Source organism: Erpetoichthys calabaricus, chromosome 13, assembly GCF_900747795.2.
Source record: "Erpetoichthys calabaricus chromosome 13, fErpCal1.3, whole genome shotgun sequence".
In the NCBI taxonomy this organism is placed as follows: Eukaryota; Metazoa; Chordata; class Cladistia; order Polypteriformes; family Polypteridae; genus Erpetoichthys; species Erpetoichthys calabaricus.
This window is the reverse complement of record NC_041406.2, coordinates 7,016,308-7,042,145: the sequence shown is the minus strand read 5'-3', so window position 1 is coordinate 7,042,145 and position 25,838 is coordinate 7,016,308. Positions and strand designations below refer to the sequence as shown.

The window sequence follows — 25,838 nt, the reverse complement described above, 5'->3', positions numbered from 1 at the left end:
TGATTTGTTCCTGCCTTGTGCCCTGTGTTGGCTGGGATTGGCTCCAGCAGACCCCCGTGACCCTGTGTTAGGATATAGCGTGTTTTCATCCATCCATTATCCAACCCGCTATATCCTAACTACAGGGTCACGGGGGTCTGCTGGAGCCAATCCCAGCCAACACAGGGCACAAGGCAGAAAACAAACCCCGGGCAGGGTGTCAGCCCACCACAGTGATAGTGTTTTTATTCTGATAATATAGTAATGTTTTTTACAATGGGGTCAAATTGACCCCATGGTACTGTCAATGTAACTTTTTTATGGTACCAGAGCATCCTGTATGAGTTGCCATGTTTAAAGGACCCATTTAAATCAAAGCCATAGCCGGGCAACAGCAAATGGGAAAACCTGCTGTTTGGTTTGGAATGAAGTGAGGCATGATGGGAGCTGCTGAAATATGGTTTTATTCTTTTATTCTTCCTTTTTAGGTGGTCACGTCTATTCTCCCACCAATGGTTTCGCTAGCAGTGAGCAGAAACGGTAAGTTCAACTTGCTGGAGTTTCTTAATGAACGTGGCCATTACAGTTTTAATAAACACATATTCATTTGTCTCCCAAGTGGAGTGGAGGGTCTTCAGTTTGCGGCTACTGTCAGAAATCACCTTGCTGCTGGTCAATCAGGATACTGTTGAGAAAGGGGAGAACCAAAATCCCAACGGTCAGCTTGTGGCTCTCATTTCAGAGTCGTTGATTCCACAGTAAGTTTGTTTTTTGTTTTTTCTCTTGTCTTCCTATGTTTTGTTTTCTTTAATGAGATTTGAGAGAAGGGATTGTCGTGAAATTGGCATGTGAAACGAACATCAGAAATGATTGGATGGAGATGCACATTGCTGTCAAGGTTGGCCTTGGACTCTGCCCTGGTCCCGCCTCTTTCCTGCAGTTTAGCCCTGACCACTCCCATCCATGCTTCATTCATGAGAGGAGAAGAGCGAAAGAAACAAGCAGATCCTCGCTGCAGTACTTGACTCGAGAATTGTGCATTACCTTACACAACCCTTTGACATTTTGTCTTGGGGCCGTAATGATATTGGCCTTCTATATGTCTTTATGTTTTGTCTCTGCCTTTACGTTTTTGGTTGTTTTTTTTCCACCTCAAGCCTTGGCCTCCTACTTTGTGTTGGACTACCCTAATGGAGTCCTTTTTTTTTTGTCTTACCCATTTGCGATGTTATCTTTCTTGCCTTCTCCTTAGCTACATTTGCACGTTCATTTTAGTAGGGAGTGTCTGTCAGCTGTGGACGAAAAAGGCACACTGAAAACAGGCAGATAATATTTCTCAATTCTCTTTTTTTATTCATTCGGAGTCACAGTAAGTAGAGATTCAAAAGAGCATAACTTATTGCCGCAAAGCTCAATTTGAACACGGAGAAAAAATTAGGAGGGGTTTTTATAATTCAGCATTTCATGATTAATAAGACAGAAAGAACATCCTTATCAAAACAGTAAAGTTAAACAATATGTCTGTTGAGCTTAGCATTATCTGTGTTCTCAAAGATAAGCACAGGAGAGACGCCTTTGCATAAACTACATGTACAGTTCTGCAGCCTTGTGACCTTGTCCCTGAAACATTCACTCTGAGAAAGGGAAAACAAGAAACAGCTTAGATTTTATTCGTGTGGACACTATTTCTCCTGAACCCTGGAATAACATATTTTTGTTAGTTCATAAGCCAAAGCGTCTCTTACTGGCAAGTTAGAAAAATAGTTATTATAAAAATTCTAATTTACTAAACACACAAAATACATGGTGCTGAGGAGAACATTCTTCTTCTACACAGCAATGATGCTGACATTATTTCCTGATATTCTGGAGATAATTTGGTGCCAGCAAATGTTTTTAAAAATTTCCCGTTCCTCTCTCTTTCTCTCTCTCTCTTTCACTCTCTTTCATATTCCATTTGTTTTCAACATTTGACCTGTCATACTGTCTCTGCTGAGGGATTCCTTGCCCTTCTTGTGTTGTGCTCTAATGGCACTCAAGTATAATTATCTTTGACGTTGTATGTGTTGTGATCCTGCTCCACTGACAGACTGAGGAGATCGTTCATCCATCACACTATGCGACTCTTCAATTCCACCCGGGGGGGTAAACGTTAACATTATACAAAGTTATTGTCTGTCTGTATACCTGCATTTTTATTACTCTTTAATTTAATATTGTTTTTTGTATCGGTGTGCTGCTGCTGGAGCATGTGAATTTCCCCTTGGGATTAATAAAGTATCTATTTAGCTAGCTAGCTATCCTGCCACACAATCAGTCTCTAAAACACCCAAAAACACGACTGAACTCTCATGGCAGCTTAGACCCAAATTGAAAAGGAAGGCTTCCAGCCTGCCCGGAGTGAACTGCCTCTTCTCCTTTCATATACAGTGGGTATAGAAAAAGAATCCCCCCCCCACCCTTTGAAATATATACTGGGCAATGATTAGGAAAAGGGTTAGAATGAAAACCTGCAGCCCCTGCGGCCCTCCAGGCCTGGAGTTCGACACCCCTGATCTACAGTATGTACAGTTTCTCTGGTTTCCTCAGAATTGCTAAGTGGGGCCTGAACAATGATTTAAGCTCAGAGTCCTTTAAGTCCACTGCTGGCCCAGAACTGAACTTGGGCGCCACTGAATTCCATTTCTTCACTCTAACATTGTACTCGTTTGCCTTTTCAGAAGCCCCTAGTTTAGTGCCCTTGGATTTCCTTTCTAGTATGTTTGTTTTTTTTTTTTTTTTTGTCCGATTCTGATCTTTTTTTTCTCATTTTTGGACGCTGCTTTTAATGCATGCGCCGGATTTATGACATGTGATTGTGATTTGATGCGCCTCTTGGATTAGGATCATAAATCCTGGAAATGGGTTTGTATTTTCATTCTTACTTGTTTGCCACGGCTTCTGTTCTGCCTGCTAATCCAGGCCTGGTACATCAGTCGTGGCTCCTGCTGCCAGTTGCACTTTACTGGGTGGCCTGCCATGCAGGAGTCCTGTGCAGAGGGGGTGCTGCACTGCTTCTCAGGGGGTGTCTGGTTAGTCTGGTGCCATCTGTGGGATTTAGCTGGCACCAGCAAGTGAACGGTGATACAGGGAAAGACTTGAGGACCCTGTGATATGCACCACTTTAGATGAGCAGCTTCAGAAAACGAAAGGCGACTAGCAGCACAAAGGCTATTAAATTTTTTGTTTTGTTTTTAAATTCTGTCCCACTTTGAACTGAAATCAACACGTTTGAGAATATTGCAGTTTCCATTACATAGGTATGACTCTCTCATTTTTAAAAAGTGTGTAGTTAAAACAACTGGGTTTTTTTTTTATCAAATAAAGATGATTGTAAAGGTAAGCTGTGTGGAGGTTTCACATTTGTCCGTCTTTTTCGCACACAGGTATGGCTCTCTACTCCTCGATCAGGATCCAGTTCCAGTGTATGCGTTAAAGTTGCTTGTAGCTTTGACTGAAGGCAGCACACCGATCATCAGGTAAGGCTCACAAGGACCTTTGGTTTATTCACGCCATTGCAGATGTGGTGCCTGTCTGAGCTCCCCTTATATAGATGACTACAGAATGAAGTGCCTCAATTTCATCTCATCCTGTCACTACGTTTTTCATAATTCTGAAAGCCAATTAACTCTTGTGCAGTGTAAAGAGGAGACAAAACAACGTGATATGTCAGGGCACCACCCTGGTGACCCCATATAACTGAAATAAAAAAAGTAATGAAAACCTGCAACAAGTTGCAGATAACGTCCTTTCTGGTATGAGCTCAGAATTAAATTGAACACAAAATGGCCGAACATCTGGTCATATGGATTCCACGCAGGAAGGGGGCGGATAACAGAAGTGACGTCAATGGTGAAATATCCGTCGGTCTTCAGTTCTGCAGAGGGTGGAAGAGAGGAGGCATTACAACACCGTGCTAACCCCTGGTTCGTCAGGTGATAGTGAACATTAGAACACTCGAGACGAGAACAGGCCATTCAGCCCAACAAAGCTCGCCCGTCCTATCCACTTATTTCTTCCAAAAAAATATCAAGTCGAGTTTTGAAAGTCCCCAACGTCTTACTGTCTACCACACTACTTGGTCGCTTATTCCAAGTGTCTGTCGTTCTTTGTGTAAAGAAAAACTTCCTAATGTTTGTGTGGAATTTCCCCTTAACAAGTTTCCAACTGTGTCCATGTGTTCTTGATGAACTCATTTTAAAGTCACCGTCTCGATCCAGTGGACTAATTCCCTTCATAATTCTAAACACTTCAGTCAGGTCTCCTCTTCATCTCCTGTAAAGGCTCAGCTCTTTTAATCTTTCCTCCTAATTAATCCCCTGTAGTCCTGGAATCAGCCGAGTTGATCTTCTCTGGACCTCCTCTAGTGCTGCTTTGTCTTTAAGGAGACCAAAACTGCACATAGGACTCTAGATGAGGCCCCACCAGTGTGTTATAAAGCTTGAGCTGAACCTCCTGTGACTTGTACTCCACACATCAAGGCGCTATATAACCTGACATTCTGTTACTCTTCTTAATGGCTTCTGAACACTGATGAGAAGTTGACAGCTTAGAGTCCACTACGACTCCTAAATCCTTCTCATAAGGTGGACTCTCGATTTTCCGACTGCCCATTGTGTATTCAAACCTCACATTTTTACTTCCTATGTGTAATTCTTTACATTTACTGACATTAAATTTCATCTGCCACAAATCTGCCCAAGCCTGTCTGCTATCCAAGTCCTTCTGTGATGAGATAACGGATTCCAAATTATCTGCTAATCCACCTATCTTGGTATCATCTGCAAACTTAACCAGCTTGTTACTTATATTCCTAAAATTATTTAGAATGTTATTTTCATATAGATACTTTTCTAATTTATTTATTAGTTATCCTACTTTATATTAAATACCAACACATAATATATAAATTTAGACTTCCAGCACCTAATTTTTTTCCAGTATTTCTTGAAATGTAAGCTTTTGAAATGCAATGAATGACCTAAAATGGTGAAAAGGTAAGCAGTAAACTGCACAAGGTTTAAATGTAAAGTTTGGGTTATGCAAAAACTGAAATAAAATGGAAGTTCAGTCGACCCTTGATATACGACCGGCCTGATATGCGAACAACTTGATTTACGACCAACGTCTTGCGTTACAACCCGAATGCGGTCACATGTATCCGCTTGTGCGATTGTAAACAAACAGCCAAGAGCGTTCGTAAGCATCAGTCGGAGCCCAGATACGTGTGTTTGTGGACATAATTTCGGTCAGTTCAGTGATCTATATAATTTATTTTGATAATTGCTAAGGAAGGAAGAGAAGGTAACGAAGGTAAAGAAAGTGATCACAATCGAAATGAAGAAGGAAATTGTGCGGAAATATGAGAGTGGTGTTCGTGTGACCGATCTCGCTAATATGTACAGCATGTCGAAATCCACCATCTCGACAATTTTACAAAGAAAAGATTTGTATAAGGAAACTCCTTCCAAACAATAAGCACCTTCCATTTCATTCTCCTCCTCCTTCCTTCCTGCAAGCCAAAGATGTCAACTTAAATGGTGAGTACAGTATGAAATTGTTTCTGGTAGGCTAGGCACTTTTTATAACTTTTTGGTCAGTACATTAGAAAAAGTATTGGTGTTTTTGGTAAATTATGCACATTATACAACCCTTTTCTATTAAAAAAAGTTAAGTGTTGCTGTGGGCAGTTCGGAACACATTAAGGGCCTTTCCATTATTTCTTATGGGAAAAATAGTCTTGACTTACAACCAACTTGAGTTACAACCAGCCCTCATGAACGAATTGAGTTCGTAAGTCAAGGGTCCACTGTATCAGAATATTGCAAATGGGCCTTCTTCAGGAAACAACTACAGTAATCCCTCGCTGTATCGCGCTTCGCCTTTCACGGCTTCACTCCATCGCGGATTTTATATGTATGCATATTTAAATATATATCACGGATTTTTTGCTGGTTCGCGGATTTCTGAGGACAAATGGGTCTTTTAATTTCTGGTACATGCTTCCTCAGTTGGTTTGCCCAGTTGATTTCATACAAGGGACGCTATTGGCAGATGGCTGAGAAGCTACCCAACTTACTTTTCTCTCTCTCTCTCTTGCGCTGACTTTCTGTGATCCTGACGTAGGGGGTGTGAGCAGGGGGGCTGTTTGCACACCTAGACGATACGGACGCTCGTCTAAAAATGCTGAAAGATTATCTTCACGTTGCTACCTTCTGTGCAGCTGCTTCCTGAAGCGACATGCTTCACGGTGCTTCGCATATTTAAAAGCTCGAAGGGCATGTATTGATTTTTGATTGTTTGTTTTTCTCTGTCTCTCTCTCTCTCTCTCTCTCTCTCTCTGCTCCTGACGGAGGGGGTGTGAGCTGCCGCCTTCAACAGTTTTGTGCCGCGGTGCTTCGCATACTTAAAAGCCAAACAGCCCTATTGATCTGTTTGCTTTCCTCTGCCTTTATGACAGTCACTGCTCCTGACGCGCACTCCTTTGAAGAGGAAGATATGTTTGCATTCTTTTAATTGTGAGACGGAACTGTCATCTCTGTCTTGTCCTGGAGCACAGTTTAAACTTTTGAAAAAGAGACAAATGTTTGTTTGCAGTGTTTGAATAACGTTCCTGTCTCTCTACAACCTCCTGTGTTTCTGCGCAAATCTGTGACCCAAGCATGACAATATAAAAATAACCATATAAACATATGGTTTCTACTTCGCGGATTTTCTTATTTCGTGGGTGGCTCTGGAACGCAACCCCTGCGATGGAGGAGGGATTACTGTATTTCATTTATGTTAGGTAGAATGCCCAGAGGGGACTGGGTGGTCTTGTGGCCTGGAGCCCCTGCAGATTTTATTTTTTTCTCCAGCTGTCTGGAGTTTTTTTTTTTTTTTTTCTGTCCACCCTGGCCATCGGACCTTACTCCTTTTCTATGTTAACTAATGTTGTCTTATTTTAATTTATTTTGTCCTTTATTTTTCTTTTCTTCATTATGTAAAGAACTTTGAGCTACTTTTTGTATGAAAATGTGCTATATAAATAAATGTTGTTGTTGTTTATACCAACAACAATATGCCTTTATAGCTCCTCACTGTCGGAAGAAGAATATTGAAAAAGAGACGCTTATGAATCAATCTGATCAAGTAAAGGTCAGAATTAGCATCGGTGGTGAAACTGGCTGAAATATAACCCCGCAACCCACAGGAGCCCCCCAGGACTGAACCTGGGAGGCCCTGCTCTAGATAAACCTCCGCAGCCCAGCCAGCTCTCACAAACACACGCTTGATTTGAGAACGCACTTCCTTCTTTTTTCCTCGACCCACTAATGCCGTCAACTTGAGCGGAAGTTTTAATTGATTTCAAAACCTGAGACCGAGCGTAAGAACAGGGAGAAGCTCCATGAAGGTGTGTCCTATTTATTTCAAATCTGTGCCGACGGGCTATGACCCTAACTATAAAAAGCAAAAAATTATAAATATTGCAGATTACAGTATGAATTATTTACTTTTAAACCAATCCATTATAAATGAACTGACATGAAGTATCACTTTCTAAGTCTTTATGTTATGCTGATTGATTTGCTATGACATCTCAACTGGAGAAACCAGAAATGTCATTTAAAATGTCTAATTCCGAGCCTTCATGGAACTTTACCAGGTGAGTAAGCAGAGGAGCTGATGAAGAGCTGCCATTGTGGAGGATTTGGAATGTGAGCTTTAATATGATAGCTGGGATAGGCTGCAGTAGACCCCCGTGACCCCATGCAGGACTAAGTGGGTTTGACTGACCTTAATATGTAAAGGAAAACGGGGGGTTATAGCAATCAATATAAACTGCTCAAAAAAATGAAAGGACCCCTTTTGAATCAGAGTACAGCATCAAGTCAGTGACACTTGTGGGCTGTTGATCAGCTCAGTGAAGTAGCAGAGGAGCTTGTTCATCAGTTTCAGCTTCTTTGGTGCACTTGAGGGGCAACAATGAGACGACCCCCAAAACAGGAATGAATGGTTTTACAGGTAGAGGCCACTGACATTTTTCCCTCCTTGTCTGTTTTGTCACTCATTTTGCATTTGTCTATGGTCAGTGTCACTACTGCTAACATGACGTCATACCTGGACCCTACAGAGCTGGCACAGGTAGTCCAACTTCTCCATCAATACCACATGCCATTGCCAGAAGGTTTGTCATGTCTCCCAGCACAGTCTGAAGGGCATGGAGGAGATTCCAGGAGACAGACAGGCAGTTCCTCTAGGAGAGCTGGACAGGGCCCCTCGTAGAAGGTCCTTAACCCATCAGCAGGACCCACTGGTATCTGCTCCTTTGGGTGAAGAGGAACAGGATGAGCACTGGCAGAGCCTACAAAATGACCTCCAGCAGGCGGGCAGGCCACTGGTGTGAATGTCTCTGAGCAAACAATCAGAAACATACTTCATGAGGGTGGTCTGATGGCCCGATATTCTCTAGTGGGCACTGTGGAGCTCAATTGGCATTTGCCATAGAGTACCAGACTTAGGTCCACCACTGGCGCCCTGTGCTTTAGAGTAGGTTCACCCTGAGCACATGTGATGGACGTGAAAGGGTCAGGAGAAGCCGTGGAGAATGTTATGCTGCCTGTAACATTGTTCAGCATGACCGGTTTGGTAAGGGGGTCAGTGATGGTATATCTGGGGCGGCATATCCATGGAGAGACTCAGAGACCTCTACAGGCTAGACAACGGTACCTTGACTGCCATTAGGTATCAGGATGAAATCCTAAGACCCATTGTCAGACCCTATGCTGGTTCCTCCTGATGCACAACAATGTCTGGCCTCATGTGGCAAGAGGATGAAGGAATTGATCTCATTGACTGGCCCCCACACTCACTCGCCTGACCTCAATCCAATAGGACACCTCTGGGTGGGACATTATGTTTCAGTCCATCCAATGCCTCAGACTGTCCAGGAGCTCAGTGATGCCCTGGTCCAGATCTGGGAGGAGATCCCCCAGGAGATCATCCGTCATCTCATTAGGACGTTGTCAGACCAGCATGTGGTATGAGGGGGCATAAAAACTACTGAGTACGATGACGTTTCTACCAAATGGACTCGCCTGCCTGGTGTATCATTTTCTCCCTTTGATTCCCAGGTGTCCCTCTGTCGGTTGATCATTTTCATTTCCATCCTTTCGTTCCTCACACATCACCTTATCAGTCCATAGCAGTAGAGAGAGCCAGCAGGAGTTTTTTTCCCACTGAGATCTGATGTGGTCCTTTAATTTTTTTTAGCAGTATATTTTATGAAAAGAATTAGGGAAAAAATAATTGCACAGATGGATAAGTGCATTCCTACATTGCCTCCCATAAACAAACAGGTTTATTTAATTTGTTTTAATCGAGTGGACTTCAGAATGGTCAGCTCAGACTATTGTTCACATTTACGCCATTTTTTTCTGGAGTACATTTTCATACAAACAATGTAGCTCAAAGAGCTTTACAAGGTGAAGAGAGAAAAGTATGTAATAAAAAATATATAAGAATAGACAATACTAAATAACAAAGAATAAACAAAGGTCTGATGGCCAGGAGGGTATTTTTCGTACGTGGATTACTCGTTTAGCCGGATGTAATTGTTGATGATTTGGCCTGATCCTGGATCTGTCAGTTTTTCGAAACTCTCTCATCCTAATCCTCAGACCTGCTCGGAGCAGATTTGTTCTACATAAACAAGGATTAGCTCCCAAGCTTAATCAGTGTCCGTGCGTGGAATTCATTTAGTCATGGCTTCGCCGTTCATGAATGAGCGACCAATTGATATCGGTGCGCAAATTATAAGAAGAGAATTTCATATAGAGAGGGTTTTACGCGATCGGCAAGATACTTTATTGCTCCAGGAGGAAATTCTTTTTGAAAGATACCACTTTAGCCGAGGGGGAATATTGTACCTCAAAAATTTATTAGGACCTTATATTCAAAGTCAAACTCGGCGAAGTCGGGCTCTCACAACCACACAGACAGTAGGCATTGCTTTGAGGTTTTTTGCAAGCAGCACTTTTTTTATATACTGTAGGCGATGCGGAAAATCTATCTAAAAGTGCAGTTTGCCAGGCAATTCGTAAAGTCTGTTTGGCTCTGAAATATTTCCTTCGGGTTTTCATAGTGTTTCCTGGACACCTGTGTGTGCAGACAATAAAAGAGGCGTTTCATGCCATTGCAGGTAGGTAATACACAGGCTAAAACACCCACAGTAACATAAAGAATCCCACAATCAGCCTAACATTCACATTACCCAGGGTTTCCAAATGTGATTGGGGCACATGGGGCTGATCAGAGTGGAGTTTGATCAAACATTATGTGGGAAATGTACCTCTCCTCCTGATGAATAATCAGACCTAGTGTCTTTATCAAATATTTGACCTTCGTCAATATCTCGTTGGTCAGACACAGGTTCTAGGGATATGACATTCCCTGCAACTGACCCAACAAAAAAAGAGGGTATATGGAACATACCTATGGCACACATGGAGGAGAAATATATGCAATGACCATCCTTTACCTGAAATTAAGTGACCACTGCATCCTGCCTCTGGTTCTGAGGAGGAGCTTCCCCTGGAATGCCCTCAGAAACAGGGCAATGGGCATTTTGCTGCAGAGCCAACTCTTCTGCAGGGGTTAGGTCTGGACCGCTTGGACCTCCACCTGTTTTTTGCTTGTCTGCCTTCTTATTAGCTTTAAAATTAATGTTCTTTACATTATATATGATTCTTTATGTCAACAATTCTTTAAATAGTTATATACCAATATTTACCAGTTTGAAGTACAGTAATCCCTCGCTATATCGCGCTTCGCCTTTCGCGGCTTCACTCCATCGTGGATTTTATATGTAAGCATATTTAAATATATATCGCGGATTTTTCGCTGCTTCGCGGGTTTCTGTGGACAATGGGTCTTTTAATTTCTGGTACATGCTTCCTCAGTTGGTTTGCCCAGTTGATTTCATACAAGGGACGCTATTGGCAGATGGCTGAGAAGCTACCCAGCTTACTTTTCTCTGTCTCTTGCGCTGACTTTCTCTGATCCTGACGTAGGGGGTGTGAGCAGGGGGGCTGTTCGCACACCTAGACGATACGGACGCTTGTCTAAAAATGCTGAAAGATTATCTTCACGTTGCTATCTTTTGTGCAGCTGCTTCCTGAAACGACATGCTGAACGGTGCTTCGCATACTTAAAAGCTCGAAGGGCACGTATTGATTTGTTTGCTCCTTTGAAGAGGAAGATATGTTTGCATTCTTTTAATTGTGAGACTGAACTGTCATCTCTGTCTTGTCATGGAGCACAGTTTAAACTTTTGAAAAAGAGACAAATGTTTGTTTGCAGTGTTTGAATAACGTTCCTGTCTCTCTACAACCTCCTGTGTTTCTGCGCAAATCTGTGACCCAAGCATGACAATATAAATATAACCATATAAACATGGTTTCTACTTCGCGGATTTTCTTATTTCGCGGGTGGCTCTGGAACGCAACCCCCGCGATGGAGGAGGGATTACTGTATATTCTTGTACTTCACTTTAACCTGTTCCCATGTTCTCCTTGTGCTCGTGTTTGATCTGGAATTATGACATATTAAATAATAATTAATCTGACACATAGGAAATGAAACGCTGCTTTCAGTAGGTACAATGCACACACGTTTAACTTGTCGGCCACTTTTTGTCAGCCGTCTTTTCTGGTTTGGGCTGCTTTTGCAGTGTTACCCCTTGTGCATATTAAATGTTGAAAGTCTTCATGTTCTTCGAATAAAAGGTCTTGCTCCGCTTGTGTGAAAAAAAAAAATGTGCCCGTTCTTTCGTCATTTTGTTGCAGTCTATCAAAGACTCGCTGATCATGTTTTCTAGACTCAATATATATGGGCTTTTCACTCAGCACGGGCGCGCGCATTCATCTCGGTTGATTAGATCCAGCTCGACTAATCTACTACACGGCTGCATTTGAAAAACCGACTTATCCCGGATGAGTGTCACCGGCATTATCTCATCCAAGATGAGGCATCTGATCTCGGATGATTTAAGCGACGAACGGAAAATACTCCACAGGAGGACAGAAAAAAACAAAACACAAAAAAAAAAATTTTTAAATCTGCACCGGTTCCAAGGCCCCGAGTAGAAGTACAGTGGTGCCCTGACTTACGAGTTTAATTCGTTCCGTGACGGAGCTCGTAACTCGTACAGTGCATCTGGAAAGTATTCACAGCGCTTCATCACTTTTTCCACATTTTGTTATGTTACAGCCTTATTCCAAAATGGATTAAATTCATTTTTTTCCTCAGAATTCTGCACACAACACCCCATAATGACAACGTGAAAAAAGTTTACTTGAGGTTTTTGCAAATTTTTAACAATAAACTGAGAAATCCCATGTACAGACCCTAACACAGCCTTTGCTCAATACTTTGTCGATGCACCTTTGGCAGCAATTCCAGCCTGAAGTCTTTTTGAATATGATGCCACAAGCTTGGCACACCTATCCTTGGCCAGTTTGGCCCATTCCTCTTGGCAGCACCTCTCAAGCTCCATCAGGTTGGATGTGAAGTGTCGGTGCACAGCCATTTTAAGATCTCTCCAGAGATGTTCAATCGGATTCAAGTCTGGGCTCTGGCTGAGCCACTCAAGGACATTCACAGAGTTGTCCTGAAGCCACTCCTTTGATATCTTGGCTGTGTGCTTAGGGTCGTTGTCCTGCTGAAAGATGAACCGTCGCCCCAGTCTGAGGTCAAGAGCGCTCTGGAGCAGGTTTTCATCCAGGATGTCTCTGTACATTGCTGCAGTCATCTTTCCCTTTATCCTGACTAGTCTCCCAGTTCCTGCCACTGAAAAACATCCCCACAGCATGATGCCGCCACCACCATGCTTCACTGTAGGGATGGTGCAAGGTTTCCCGCAAATGTGACGCCTGGCATTCACACCAAAGAGTTCAATCTTTGTCTCACCAGACCAGAGAATTTTCTTTCTCATGGTCTGAGTGTCCTTCAGGTGCCTTTTGGCAAACTCCAGGCGGGCTGCCATGTGCCTTTTACTAAGGAGTGGCTTCCGTCTGGCCACTCTACCATACAGGCCTGATTGGTGGATTGCGGCAGAGATGGTTGTCCTTCTGGAAGGTTCTCCTCTCTCCACAGAGGACCTCTGGAGCTTTGACAGAGTAACCATCGGGTTCTTGGTCACCTCCCTAACTAAGGCCCTTCTCCCCCGATCGCTCAGTTTAGATCGCCGGCCAGCTCTAGGAAGAGTCCTGGTGGTTTCGAACTTCTTCCACTTATGGATGATGGAGGCCAATGTGCTCATTGGGACCTTCAAAGCAGCAGAAATATTTCTGTAACCTTCCCCAGATTTGTGCCTCGAGACAATCCTGTCTCGGAGGTTTACAGACAATTCCTTTGACTTCATGCTTAGTTTGTGCTCTGACATGAACTGTCAACTGTGGGACCTTCTATAGACAGGTGTGTGCCTTTCCAAATCATGTCCAGTCAACTGAATTTACCACAGGTGGACTCCAATGAAGCTGCAGAAACATCTCAAGGATGATCAGGGGAAACAGGATGCACCTGAGCTCAATTTCGAGCTTCATGGCAAAGGCTGTGAATACTTATGTACATGGGAATTGTCAATTGTTTTATTTTTAATAAATTTGCAAAAATCTCAAACTTTTTTCACATTGTCATTATGGGGTGTTGTGTGTAGAATTCTGAGGAAAAAAATGAATTTAATCCATTTTGGAATAAGGCTGTAACATAATAAAATGTGGAAAAAGTGATGTGCTGGGAATATTTTCCGGATGCACTGTATGTCAAATCAATTTTCCCCATTGAAATGCCATAAATCCATTCCGGACCCCCCCCCAAAAAAACCGCAATTTTTTGTTATATGTTTTTAAATAAGAAAAATGTACTTATAAATAACGAATATTGTATAAAAACACAATACAATGGAATGTGCTGTAATAAACTGGTTTTATTAAGTATAATGTACAGCATTTACCTTGGAGATCAGACGACTTGAAGATGCTGATGGAGGTGGAGGAGAAAGGCTGAACTGAATAACTGAATCTTATTGGCTGATTCTTGCCCTTGTCGCCACGCCTTCCTCACTTTCATCTGCAGGGGTTTTCTTTTGTGACTTAAAGGCTCCGGGGTTTTCTGAATGATAAATGAGCAGCGGTTCAATCTTGTAGTCGCTGCTCGCATTGGCGCACAGTGCGAGGGTTAGCCTATCCTTCATGGGTTTGTGGCTTGGCATCCTCTTCTCCTCTGCCATTCTATAAGTCCTCTTTGGCATCTTGTTCCTGAAGGGTCCTGTCTCGTCACAGTTGAAGACTTGCTGGGGGATGTATCCTTCGGCTGCTATAATTCCGGCAAATGTTTTGAGGTAATCCTCAGCTGCCTTCATATCCGCGCCCGCTGCTGTGAAAGAATATTTAGATTTAAGGTGCCTCACCCTTTCCAAATAATAATAGTATGGTGCTAATAGAATACAAAATGCTAAGCTTAAGAATGTATTTTGTATTAATCATGATACAAAATGCTATATGATTTGTTCTTCATATATGTAGAAAAGAATTGAGCTTGTGCACAGAATTAAGAGACTAACTTGCATTCTTTTACCTCTTGATACTAATAGAACACCCTGTGATATTATAAATCACTTCTGACCGTTTCTGAATTCTTGCTTAAAACTATTTGAGCATATTTCTTAAAACTGTGAGTGGCCTGATAACCTGTTTATGTAAAAGACGCAATGTGCGCATTCCAATTCAGGGAGTATATATATATATATATATATATATTCACAGCATTCGTAGTCATATATACTAGACATTAAGCCCGTTACAATAACGGGCGCTAGAACAGTAGTCCATAAACATTAGTAGGAACAGTCTATACTAAATGGCAAGGGACCTTTTACCTCTTTAATTTTTTTTCCGTAAAATGCCTGTAATTTTCTCTGATAGTAATACTGGCTTTGCTGTCCGTAATATGCGTCCCAGCAACTGATGTAATGTGGGCGAAAATAAATCTACTTTTAAAAGTCATCGTATTGTTATATCATGAAAATTTGTATATTTAAGAAAACCCCTTCAACGACTGACACTTTACACTTTACACGGCCAAGCTTCTTAATCACAAATCTGACATCCTCAGAGTGAACACTTGCACAACAACAAACACTAATCCCACCTCTTTGGGGAAGCTGGTCTCCGCGTCTCAGTACCCGATTGGATTTTTCGTGTTTTATGTTTTAGGTCTTACCTCATTTACCAAAATCCTATTGGATCGTCCGCACGATATTTTATAGGTCCCGCCCTCTCTGTCTTGTGTGAGACGTCAGGCGGCCTTTGAAGCATCGCATCGTGCCCCGCGCATTCGCACTTCACCAGAAGACAGACACACACACACGGACACTGGACGCACACAGGGGTTTTATTAAAGAGGATATATATATATATATATATATATATACACACACACAGTCATCCCTCACCTATCGCGGGGGTTACGTTCCAGAGCCTTATATTTATTTTATTATTTATATATATATTTAAGGCTTTATAAACCCTTCCCACACTCTTATAAACCTTACATTACGTCCACTTACAACTCGTTTTCTGCCCTGGTTAAAGGACACTGCGGAAGGAAGGCAGCGGGGGTCCGCTGGAGCCAATCCCAGCCAGCACAGGGTGCAAAGTAGGAACAAACCCCGGGCAGGGTGCCAGCCCATCGCAGGGCACACACACACCTAACCACCAAGCACACACTAGGAACAATTTAGGATCGCCGGTGCACCAACCTGCATGTCTTTGGACTGTGGCAGGAATCCCACGCAGACACAAGGAGAACATGCAAACTTCACGCAAGGAGGACCTGAGAAGCGAATCTCCATTGTGTGACACTGTCTAATGAAAAAATCATTTAACCAAAATGTGGTGCAACCACAAGGGGTGGGGGTGCCAGGGACCCCCAAACCACGGATCCAGCAGTACACCACATGTTAATAGAATAAGATAAAGCAGGGGTGTGCAAAGCCATTCCTGGAGGGCCGCAGTGGCCGCGGGTTTTTATTCCAACCCAGTTGTTTAATTAGAAAACAATCCTTGCCAATAATTACATTTCATGGCTTTTTAGTGCTTTAACTCTGCTATGTCAAGTCATTCTCAAATCCTAGATTTTTTTTTTCCATTCTAAAGATATCCAAATATTTTGAAGTGTAAAACGGATGGGTAATTCTCAATCCTTGACTTTTTTGTCTTCTCTTTCCTTCCAAGTATTTAATTAAACCAAATAGTGCATGATAAATACACAGGTGTAAAGGGTAACAAGCAAAATGGATAACTGCTGGTTTCTTTTGTCATTTGCATCTTATTGCTAATAAGGAGCAATTAAAAACCAAGAATGCAGCTGTTTAAGACTTAAATAAGCAATAAGGGTTCAAAATCTTAACGAGGGAGATAACTAAAATGAAGCAGAAGTGTTTCTAGAGCAATTAGTGCTTCTTATTAAGCAATTGGGTTGGAACAAAAGCCTGCAGCCACTGCGGCCCTCCAGGAATGACTTTGCACATCCCTGAGATAAAGGATATTCATTCTAGTCTGCATGTTTACGGACTTCCTTCCAGCAGTGTGCCACAGTTATATAAGAAATCGATACAACAAACGACAACTTCCATCCTTCAGTGGAGTGTCAGACAAGTCCGAATCGGGAAGCCGCGGGCTTCCTTTTTACGCCGGACCCGCGAATGCTTCCAAGCGCACACCACGTCTTCTGGGGAAGCACTTGTGGCTCATAATGAAAGTAGGGAGGTCCTCCCACAACAGCACCCTCTATTGGAATGAGGGGACACCAACACGGCTGCGCTTCCAGACTACAAATCCAAAACACCCCTACGGGTGTCCCAACTGGGTTGCCATGTGAGAACCAGTGCCACCTGACACATTGAGGGTTGAACTGACTCCCGACTCCCAGCTTCTGCTGGTCCATCCCTTATTTTATACTGGCCGGGCACAGTTATTTTCTCACCCCAATCCATCCATCTTTCTGGTCTGACTCCCCCTCTGGGTAATAAACCATGCTCCTCCCTGGCCGGGATGCCCGTTCTTATCCTACAGTGGGCATTGATTGTGCATTAACACTTTTATTTCAAATTCATGCACAATTTTTTGAGAGACGTATGAAAGGGGAAGCCCGCAGAGCTGTCTGTACTCTGTGATGAGCTGTCAACAAGTGACAGGCGCCATAATTACAGAGGAGAGCAAAATCCGTGTCAGCCTTAACGCCATCAAACAGTTTAGCCAAAGGAAATACAAATGCATAAATCTCCCCGCCCCCCCCCCCCGGGTTCTAAAAATACTCTTTTATCTTTATACACTTGGAAGAATTTACTTTTATTTTACTTTTATGGGTCGTCCAAATGGCTTGAAGTGAGATGATACAAATGATTATTTTTATAAAGCTTATTTTTAATTCAGAAATAATACGGGTGGCTCATCGTGCCTAAGGTTTGGCTGCCAACAATAAACAGTTACTTAAAAGCCCAAATCAGAAAAAGCTGGGATGGTATGGAAAATGCAAATGTAAAAAACAAAATGCAGTGATTCTTAAATGTACTTTGACTTTTATTTCATAGCAGACAGTCTGAACTCAAGATATTTCATCTTTTGTCTGGTCGGCTTCATGTCATTTGTTAATATGCTGAGGTTAGGGATCTGCACTGGCAATCAGAAGGTTACCTGTTCCAATCCCGTAAATGCCAAAAAGAGGCTCTGTTCTGTTGGGCCCTTAAGCAAGGCCCTTAACCTGCAATTGCTAAGCGCTTTGAGTAGTGAGAAATGCTCTATATAAATGCAAAGAATTATTATTATTATTAATATTCATCCGTTCCTGCATTTCAGGCCTGCAATACATTCCAAAAAAACGTCTGGGCTGGTAAAACATTCAGCACTTTAATAATAATAATTCTTTGCATTTATATAGCGCTTTTCTCACTACTCAAAGCGGTTAGCAATTGCAGGTTAAGGGCCTTGCTCAAGGGCCCAACAGAGCAGAGTCCCTTTTGGTATTTACAGGATTTGAACCGGCAACCTTCCGACTGCCAGTACAGATCCCTAGCCTCAGAGCCACCACACTTTGTGATGCCGCCATTCCTCCTCGCTTAACACTTAACAGACGCTTTGGCACAGAGGACACCAAGTGATGAAGCATTTCAGGTATCATTTGTAATAATAATAATAATACATTTTATTTATATAGCGCCTTTCCCATGCTCAAGGCACTTCACAGAGTTTAAGTAAGAACGGCAGGGTATACAGTATATAGCATTGTACTAAACCAGATAAATACCATATTTACCCGTGTACCACGCGCACATTTTTTCCCGAAAATTAGCATTAGAAAATCAGGTGCGCATCCTACACGAGAAATTTTTGTCTGTAATGTTTACTTCTTCTGCTTGGGATCTCTCTCTCTTGCTCGTTCACTCGCGCCCTCTCTCTCTCTCTCTCTCTCTCTCGCTCACATGCTCTCTCTCTCTCTCTCTTGCTCGTTCACTCGTGCCCTCTCTCTCTCTCACTCGCTCGCTCGCTCACGCGCTCTCTCTCTCTCTCGCTCGCTCACATGCTCTCACTCGCTCGCGCCCCCTCTCTCTCTCTTACTTGCTCGCGCCCTCTCTCTCACGCACGCTCTCTCTCTCTCTCTCGCTCGCTCACGCGCTCTCTCTCTCTCTCGCTCGCTCACATGCTCTCACTCGCTCGCGCCCCCTCTCTCTCTCTTACTTGCTCGCGCCCTCTCTCTCACGCACGCTCTCTCTCTCTCTCTCACTCGCTCGCTCGCTCACGCGCTCTCTCTCTCTCTCGCTCGCTCACATGCTCTCACTCGCTCGCGCCCCCTCTCTCTCTCTTACTTGCTCGCGCCCTCTCTCTCACGCACGCTCTCTCTCTCTCTCTCGCTCGCTCGCTCGCTCACATGCTCTCTGTCTCTCTCGCTCTCTCTCTCTCTCTCTCTTGCTCGCTCACGCCCTCTTACTCGCTCTTGCCCTCTCTCTCTCTCGCTCACATGCTCGCTCTCTCTCTCTCTCATTCGCTCGCGCCCCCTCTCTCTCTCTCTCATTCGCTCGCACCCCCCCCTCTCTCTCTCACTCGCTCGCGCTCTCTCTCTCTCTCTCTCTCTCACTCACTCGCTCACGTGCGCTCTCTCTTTGTCTCTCTCTCTCGCTCGCTCACATGCTGTCTCTCTCTTGCTCACTCACGCCCTCTCTCTCACTCGCTTGTGTACCCTCTCTCTCTCTCGCTCACTCTTTCGTCATGCAACAAAAACAGAAAGGCATTTTGCGGAAAACGTGCCCTAAACTCTTCCTATACAATCACAACGCGTGTTGTACACGGGGCAAATTTTTTTCGTGACTTTCTTTGTAAAAATTAGGGTGCGCATCTTATACTAGTGCGCATGGTACACTAGTAAATACGGTAAAGAAGAGTAAGAGTAAGTAAGAGAAAAGCCTAACAGACAACATAATTGATGGTCTCGCACACACACACACACAGGTTACATGAGCATCTTGACAGAGAGGTAAACTGAGAGAAGGGTAATAAAGTCAAGTAGAGCTAAAAACCTTCCTGAACAGATGAGTTTTGAGTTGTTTTTTAAAAGAATTCATGGAGTCAGCTGACCTGATTAATTTCGGTAGGTCATTCCAGAGTCTGGGCGCTATACAGCTGAAGGCCCTGCTGTCACCCATTGGAGTGTAGATTAGTGAGGGGCACAACAAGATTACCAGAATCCAAGGACCTTAGTGGGTGGACAGGCACATAGTGATGGAGAAGGTCACTGATGTAGTTTGGCGCGAGGTTATTTAAGGCTTTGTAGGTTATTAGTAGGATTTTATATTCGATTCTGTAAGACACAGTGAGTCAGTGAAGGCGAAGCAGGATGGCTGCTGGTCTGTGTAAGAACTCTTGCAGCTGAGTTTTGAATAAGCTGGAGCTGTGATAGAAGATTAGAAGGGACACCTGCCAGCAGGGAATTACAATAATCGATGCGGGATGTGATAAAAGCGGGGACAAGTTTCTCAGTATTAGAGAAGGAGAGGAAGGAGCGAACACGGGATACGTGACGGAGATGAAAGTAAGAAAGTTACTTAATGTGATTTATGTGGGTGGAATAATAAAGGAAGCAATCAAAAATGACACCAAGATTCTGTGCAGTAGAGGCAGGTCTGATGAGATCACCGCCAAGATGGACTGGGAAGGAGCTCATTTTATTAAGTTGCACTTTAGTCCCGATTTGCAGGAGGTCAGTTTTGTTGCAGTTTAATTTTAAAGAGTTCTGCTTCATCCAGGTATTAATTTCACTGAGGCAGGTTGTGAGCTGAGAAAGCTCTGATGAAGTTTCCAGTTTTAACATTGAAATAAAGTTGAGTATCGTCTGCATAAAAATGATAACCCAGTCCATAGCTACGAATGATAAGGCCAAGGGGAAGCATATAAATACAGAAAAACAGAGGGCCGAGGACAGAGCCCTGAGGAGCTCCTTGTGTGACTGGTACTGAGCTGGATCTGCTGTTGCTAACACTAACAAACTCTTACCTATCAGTCAGATAGGACTTGAACCATTGGAGGGCAGTGCCAGAGATACCCAGCATGTTCTCCATTCTGGACAGTAGAAATGTCAAATTTTTGTCCCATTCTTCCTGCAGACACGTCTTAAGGTGGGCGACAGTACAGGGTCATCATTGTCACGTTTTTTTGTTTCCAAATTCTCCACACATCCTTCTCTACTGAGGACAGGTGAGGACTGCAGGCAGGCCAGTCCAGTACCCGGACCCTCATCTTCCCCAGCCCTGCCTCTGTCATGTGTGCAGAATGTGGTTTTGTATTGTCTTGTTGAAAAATGCGTGGACGTCCCTAGAAAAGAAGGCAGCATCTGTTGCTCTAAAATCTCGATGTACTTTTCTGCATGAATGGTGCCATCACAGAAGTGCCAAGGGTCACTGACACAACCCCAGCCTATGACAGACCCTAGCTTTTGGACTTGTTGCTGAAAACAGTCTGGGTGGTCCTTTTCGTCTTTGGTCCAGAGCACATGGCGTCCATTTCTTCCAAAAAAGATGTGAACTACTGAGCACAACACACGTTTGTTTGCTCTGCGTGATGGTCCATCCCAGGTGCCTCTGAGCCCAGAGAAGTCGACGCCAATTCTGGACGGGGTTAACATGAGGCTTCTTTTTTACACTTTGAACTTGTGAATGTTAACTTCCATATTGTAGTGTAGTGCTATCAGCCATTGATGAGTGACGTGTCTTGACGCAGTGCCTGCAGTCTGAGGGATCGGAGATCACGGCTGTTCAGCTTAGGCTTGCGCCCTTGACCTTTACACCCTGAAATTCCTCCACATTCCTTGAATTGTTTTCCCGTAGAGGGAGAAACATGCAAATCCCGTCCAGTCTTTCTTTGAGGAACACTGTTTTGAAACATTTCAGTCATTTTTTCACGTATTTGTCTGCCCATCTTTGGTCCTCAGAGACTCAGCCGTTCACGGATACCAAATCCTGAGTACAGCCACCTGTTGACATCACCCGTTTGAAATCACGTCATTATTTGACCTCATTATTGGCCCTAATTTGCCCCGTCTCAATTTTTTTTTTGGAATGTGTTGCAGGCCTGAAATGCAGGAATGGACATCTATTAATAATTGGAGTGAAGTTGACCCGACAAAACATGAAATGTGGTGTAGTGGTTAAGGCTTTGGATTTCAGACCCTGAGGTTGTGGGTTCAAATCCCACTACTGATACCTGTGTGGCCCTGAACAAGTCACATGGTCTGTCTGTGCTTCAATTAGAAAACCACAAGAAATGGAACAAATTGTATCATACAGTTAGGTCCATAAATATTTGGACAGAGACACCTTTTTTCTAATTTTGGTTCTATACATTACCACAATGAATTTTAAATGAAACAACTCAGATGCAGTTGAAGTGCAGACTTTCAGCTTTAATTCAGTGGGGTGCATAAAAATGTGAGGCAACTAAAGCATCTTTATAACACAATCCCTTCATTTCAGGGACTCAAAAGTAATTGGACAAATTAAATAACTGGAAATCAAATGTTCATTTCTAATACTTGGTTGAAAACCCTTTGCTGGCAATGACAGCCTGAAGTCTTGAACTCCTGGACATCACCAGATGTTGGGTTTCCTCCTTTTTAATGCTCTGCCAGGCCTTTACTGCAGCGGCTTTCAGTTGCTGTTTGTTTGTGGGCCTTTCTGTCTCAAGTTTAGTCAGACAGGGGTCCTGCACAATGCTGTAGGCCTTGTGGACACTGCGTTTGTAAAATATGTCCTGTGAAAATGATGGATGGATTAAAAGCCAGAAGTCTGTATGACCATCAGCATCAAGTGACTCCATTAGAACCCTAACTACATAGAGGACTATTTCATTTATGTTAGGTAGAATGCCCAGAGGGGACTGGGTGGTCTTGTGGCCTGGAACCCCTACAGATTTTATTTTTTTCTCCAGCTCTCTGGAGTTTTTTTTGTTTTTCCTGTCCCGCCTGGCCATCGGACCTTACTCCTTTTCTATGTTAACTAATGTTGCCTTATTTTAATTTCTTACTTTGTCTTTTATTTTTCTTTTGTTCATTATGTAAAGCACTTTGAGCTACTTTTTGTATGAAAATGTGCTATAGAAATAAATGATGTTGTTGTAGTGAAGGGAGAGGCACCCCAATAATGTTCTCTGCTGTCTTCACTATCCTTTGCGGTCGGATATGTTGCAGTTGCCATACCAGGCCGTGATGCAGCTGGTCAGAACACTCTCAATGGTGCCTCTGTAGAACATGGTGAGGATGGAAGGGGGAAGACTTGCTCGCTTCAGCCGCCTCAGGAAGTGTAGTCTCTGCTGCGCTTTCTTGATTAGTGATGAGGTGTTATGTGTGCATGTAAGTTCCTCAGTTATGCGCACACCGAGGAACAGTCTCCACATCTAAACTGTTGATGCTGAGTGGGATGTGGGCAAGATGTGATTTTCTGAAGTCCATGATTATCTCTTTTGTCTTGTCGACATTGAGAGATAGATTGTTACCTTCACACCATGCAGACAGCCATTCCACCTTCATCTCTGTATGCTGTTTCATCATCCCTTCTTCTCAGTCCCAGCACCGTCGTATCATCCGCAGACTTGATGATGTGGTTGGTGTTGTGAGTGGCTGTGCAGTTGTGAGTCAGCAGGGTGAACAGCAGTGGACTAAGCACACAGCCCTGCGGCGCTCCAGTGCTCAGTGTGATGATGCTGGAAGTGTTGCAGCCCATCTGAACTGACTGGGGCCTCTCTGTCAAGAAGTCCAGGACCCAATTGCAGAGGGTGGTGTTCAGGCCCAACCTGCTCAGTTTTACAACCAGCTTTGGAGGGACGATTGTGTTGAAGGCAGAACTAAAATCTATGAATAGTATCCTGACATAGGTGTCTTTTTTATCCAGATGTGTCAGGGAGAGGTGAAGGGCAGAGTATATGGCATCCTCCGTTGACCAGTTTGAGCGGAATGCAAACTGAAGAGGGTCAAGGGAGGCAGGGAGATTAGTCTTTATGTGTGACATGACTAACCTTTCGAAGCACTCCTCAGGCATTGGGGCGCCCCCTGGCGGTGACCACAGGCCCCTATAGGGTTGAGCTTCCAAGCTCCGTTCCCATGGTCGCCCCCTCGTGGTCTGGAGGCGTAAGTCCTTCTGGGCGCCCCGGCTGAGTACCACCCCCAGCCGCTTGCCACACCCTGAAGCAGCTCCAGCACAACCTGACTTGTCAAGGGACAGTTCTCTCTTTGAAAGAAATACTTTCCTGTATATGTAATTACTTTCAGGCAGAAACCAGTGTTTGCTTCTGCCAGTACAAAATCCTTTATGCCATACTTTGTGGGCTTGTCTGGCATATATTGGCAGAAAAAAAGGCGTCCCTTTTATTTTATCATAGATTCATGCACAGACAAATCACGGCCAGGCTGATAAAATTGTTTCTATGTCGGTTCCACAATGTCAAGCAGGGGTTGAACTTTCCACATGGGGTTATAGCCTGGCTCAACCTTTGGGATTTGCTTCTGGTTATCACAGAAGTGAGTAAAACTTTGCAGAGGCACGTACCTATCATCACGTGGCATAACCTGTCCAAAGCCACCAGGGGACTAAAACACGTTTGGACCAGTGCTCCTTGAAGTTGTATCGCCAGTCTAGTCCCATCTCTTTTTGTAATGCCACAAAGCCCTTCATCTCTTCATTATCTTCATCTTCATCATGTATGCAGCTAAAGTTATTGGGGCTGATGTAGATGATTTGACTAGTGTGTGTCAGAGGGCAATGCTAAAGAAACTGGAAATCATCTCAACTGATGACAGACATCCATTACATGTAGAAATAAACTTCAGTAAATCAGGAAGGATAGTTGCTTTGAAAACCCACACAAATCGCTCCAGAAACTCCTTTCTTCCTAGTGCCACACGACTTTTCAATAAGAAATATCGGAGATAATGTTTAACGTTTTGATATATATCCTCTATAACCTTTTTTTTTTATTGGTGTAAATATGTTTTATCTAACTGCCTTACTTTAACCTTTCTTATTTCTATTTGTCTGTTTTATTTCATTCTGTCTGTTACCTGTTATTAGATGCAACTGAGAAGGCAAATTTCATGTTTTCTTGTGTACTAAATAAAGAAACCTAAACCTATCACTTCTTTTGTTGTGGGTTTCCACTTTGAAAAACGAGAATGCGGTGCAAGCGCAGCCCGCGATTCAAAAAAATTGCTCTGCCTACCTGTTTGTCTCGTCTGACGGTAGCTGAAAAGCAGCCTCAGGAGAGAACAGCCTGAAGTAGTCCAGCGGCTGGTAATCTGTCGAGTCCAACAGCAAGCCATGCCGTCTTGTGAAATCCGGTAGCCAGTTTTGCTCCCACGGATCAATGTCTGGGTATTCCTCCCACCCGAACCTTGCCGTAGGTGCGTCGGCTGCGTGAATCCGCTCACTGGCAGCCAATCAGCTGGGCAGAGAGGGAATGCCTTGTGACGTAACAGTGAGTTTTGTCGCTATTAACAGCTGATTGTCACCCTCTACCCCTGGATGTCGACTTTTGTCGACATGTGCCCTCAACCCTTCCTGCCGACGTCCGCCCTAAAAGAGTTAATGACGATTTACGCGGCACAACAGACGAGGAAGCCAGTGACGAGTGTTTTCACCGAAGTGGGAGTTCGATGTACTGTATACAGTCTGCCAATTTCGTCATTGCGCTGGATGGATTTTCTGGATCGGACGACGTTATCTCCCATCTATCCGTCAGCTTCAAAGCTGTGCCAGGCAATGTTCCAAGGTTTAATGCCCTTTTCTCATGTGCGGGCCCCCACTTAGGTAAATCATGCCATTCCAAGCAAGGAAAGGAAGATCCATTGTCATGCTGACTCTCTCACACAGAAATAGTACGATGCCTGTTTCACAGTTGTCCCTTTCTTGTCTTCAAATGCTTGCCTAGCAGTTCTAAATTATGAGCCCGTGTGCTAAATTTGGCCTTGTGTTAGCTGTACATGTGAGAAGAAGCAGATTTATAAAATACTAGACAACCCGCTACGCCGCATAATTATGTATTGATGGGTGAACACTTCCTGAAAGACACAGTTGTCCAAATGGGGTGGGTTTGAGGATACGACTGTAAGTGAATGAAAAGATGGAACTCTGGAGAGAGCAACATACAATTGTCCGTGACTGAAAACTGGAGGACCCGCCGCCCAGAGTGAGGGATGGGGCTGGACGGCAGTCGGGTGTGGAGGGCGGAATGGGGGGAGAGGGG

At 43.6% G+C, this 25,838-nt stretch overlaps 1 protein-coding gene across 1 annotated transcript in view; it reads left to right on the top strand.

Annotated features, from left to right (window-relative positions):
* Positions 1 to 25,838, top strand: part of ulk4 (unc-51 like kinase 4) — a 499,390-nt gene that overhangs the window by 301,990 nt on the left and 171,562 nt on the right. Inside the window, exons 28-30 of the mRNA XM_028817917.2 lie at positions 468 to 519; positions 599 to 737; positions 3,405 to 3,497. Of these exons, the coding sequence (XP_028673750.1) occupies positions 468 to 519; positions 599 to 737; positions 3,405 to 3,497 (284 nt within the window). The remainder of the gene's footprint in view (positions 1 to 467; positions 520 to 598; positions 738 to 3,404; positions 3,498 to 25,838) is intronic.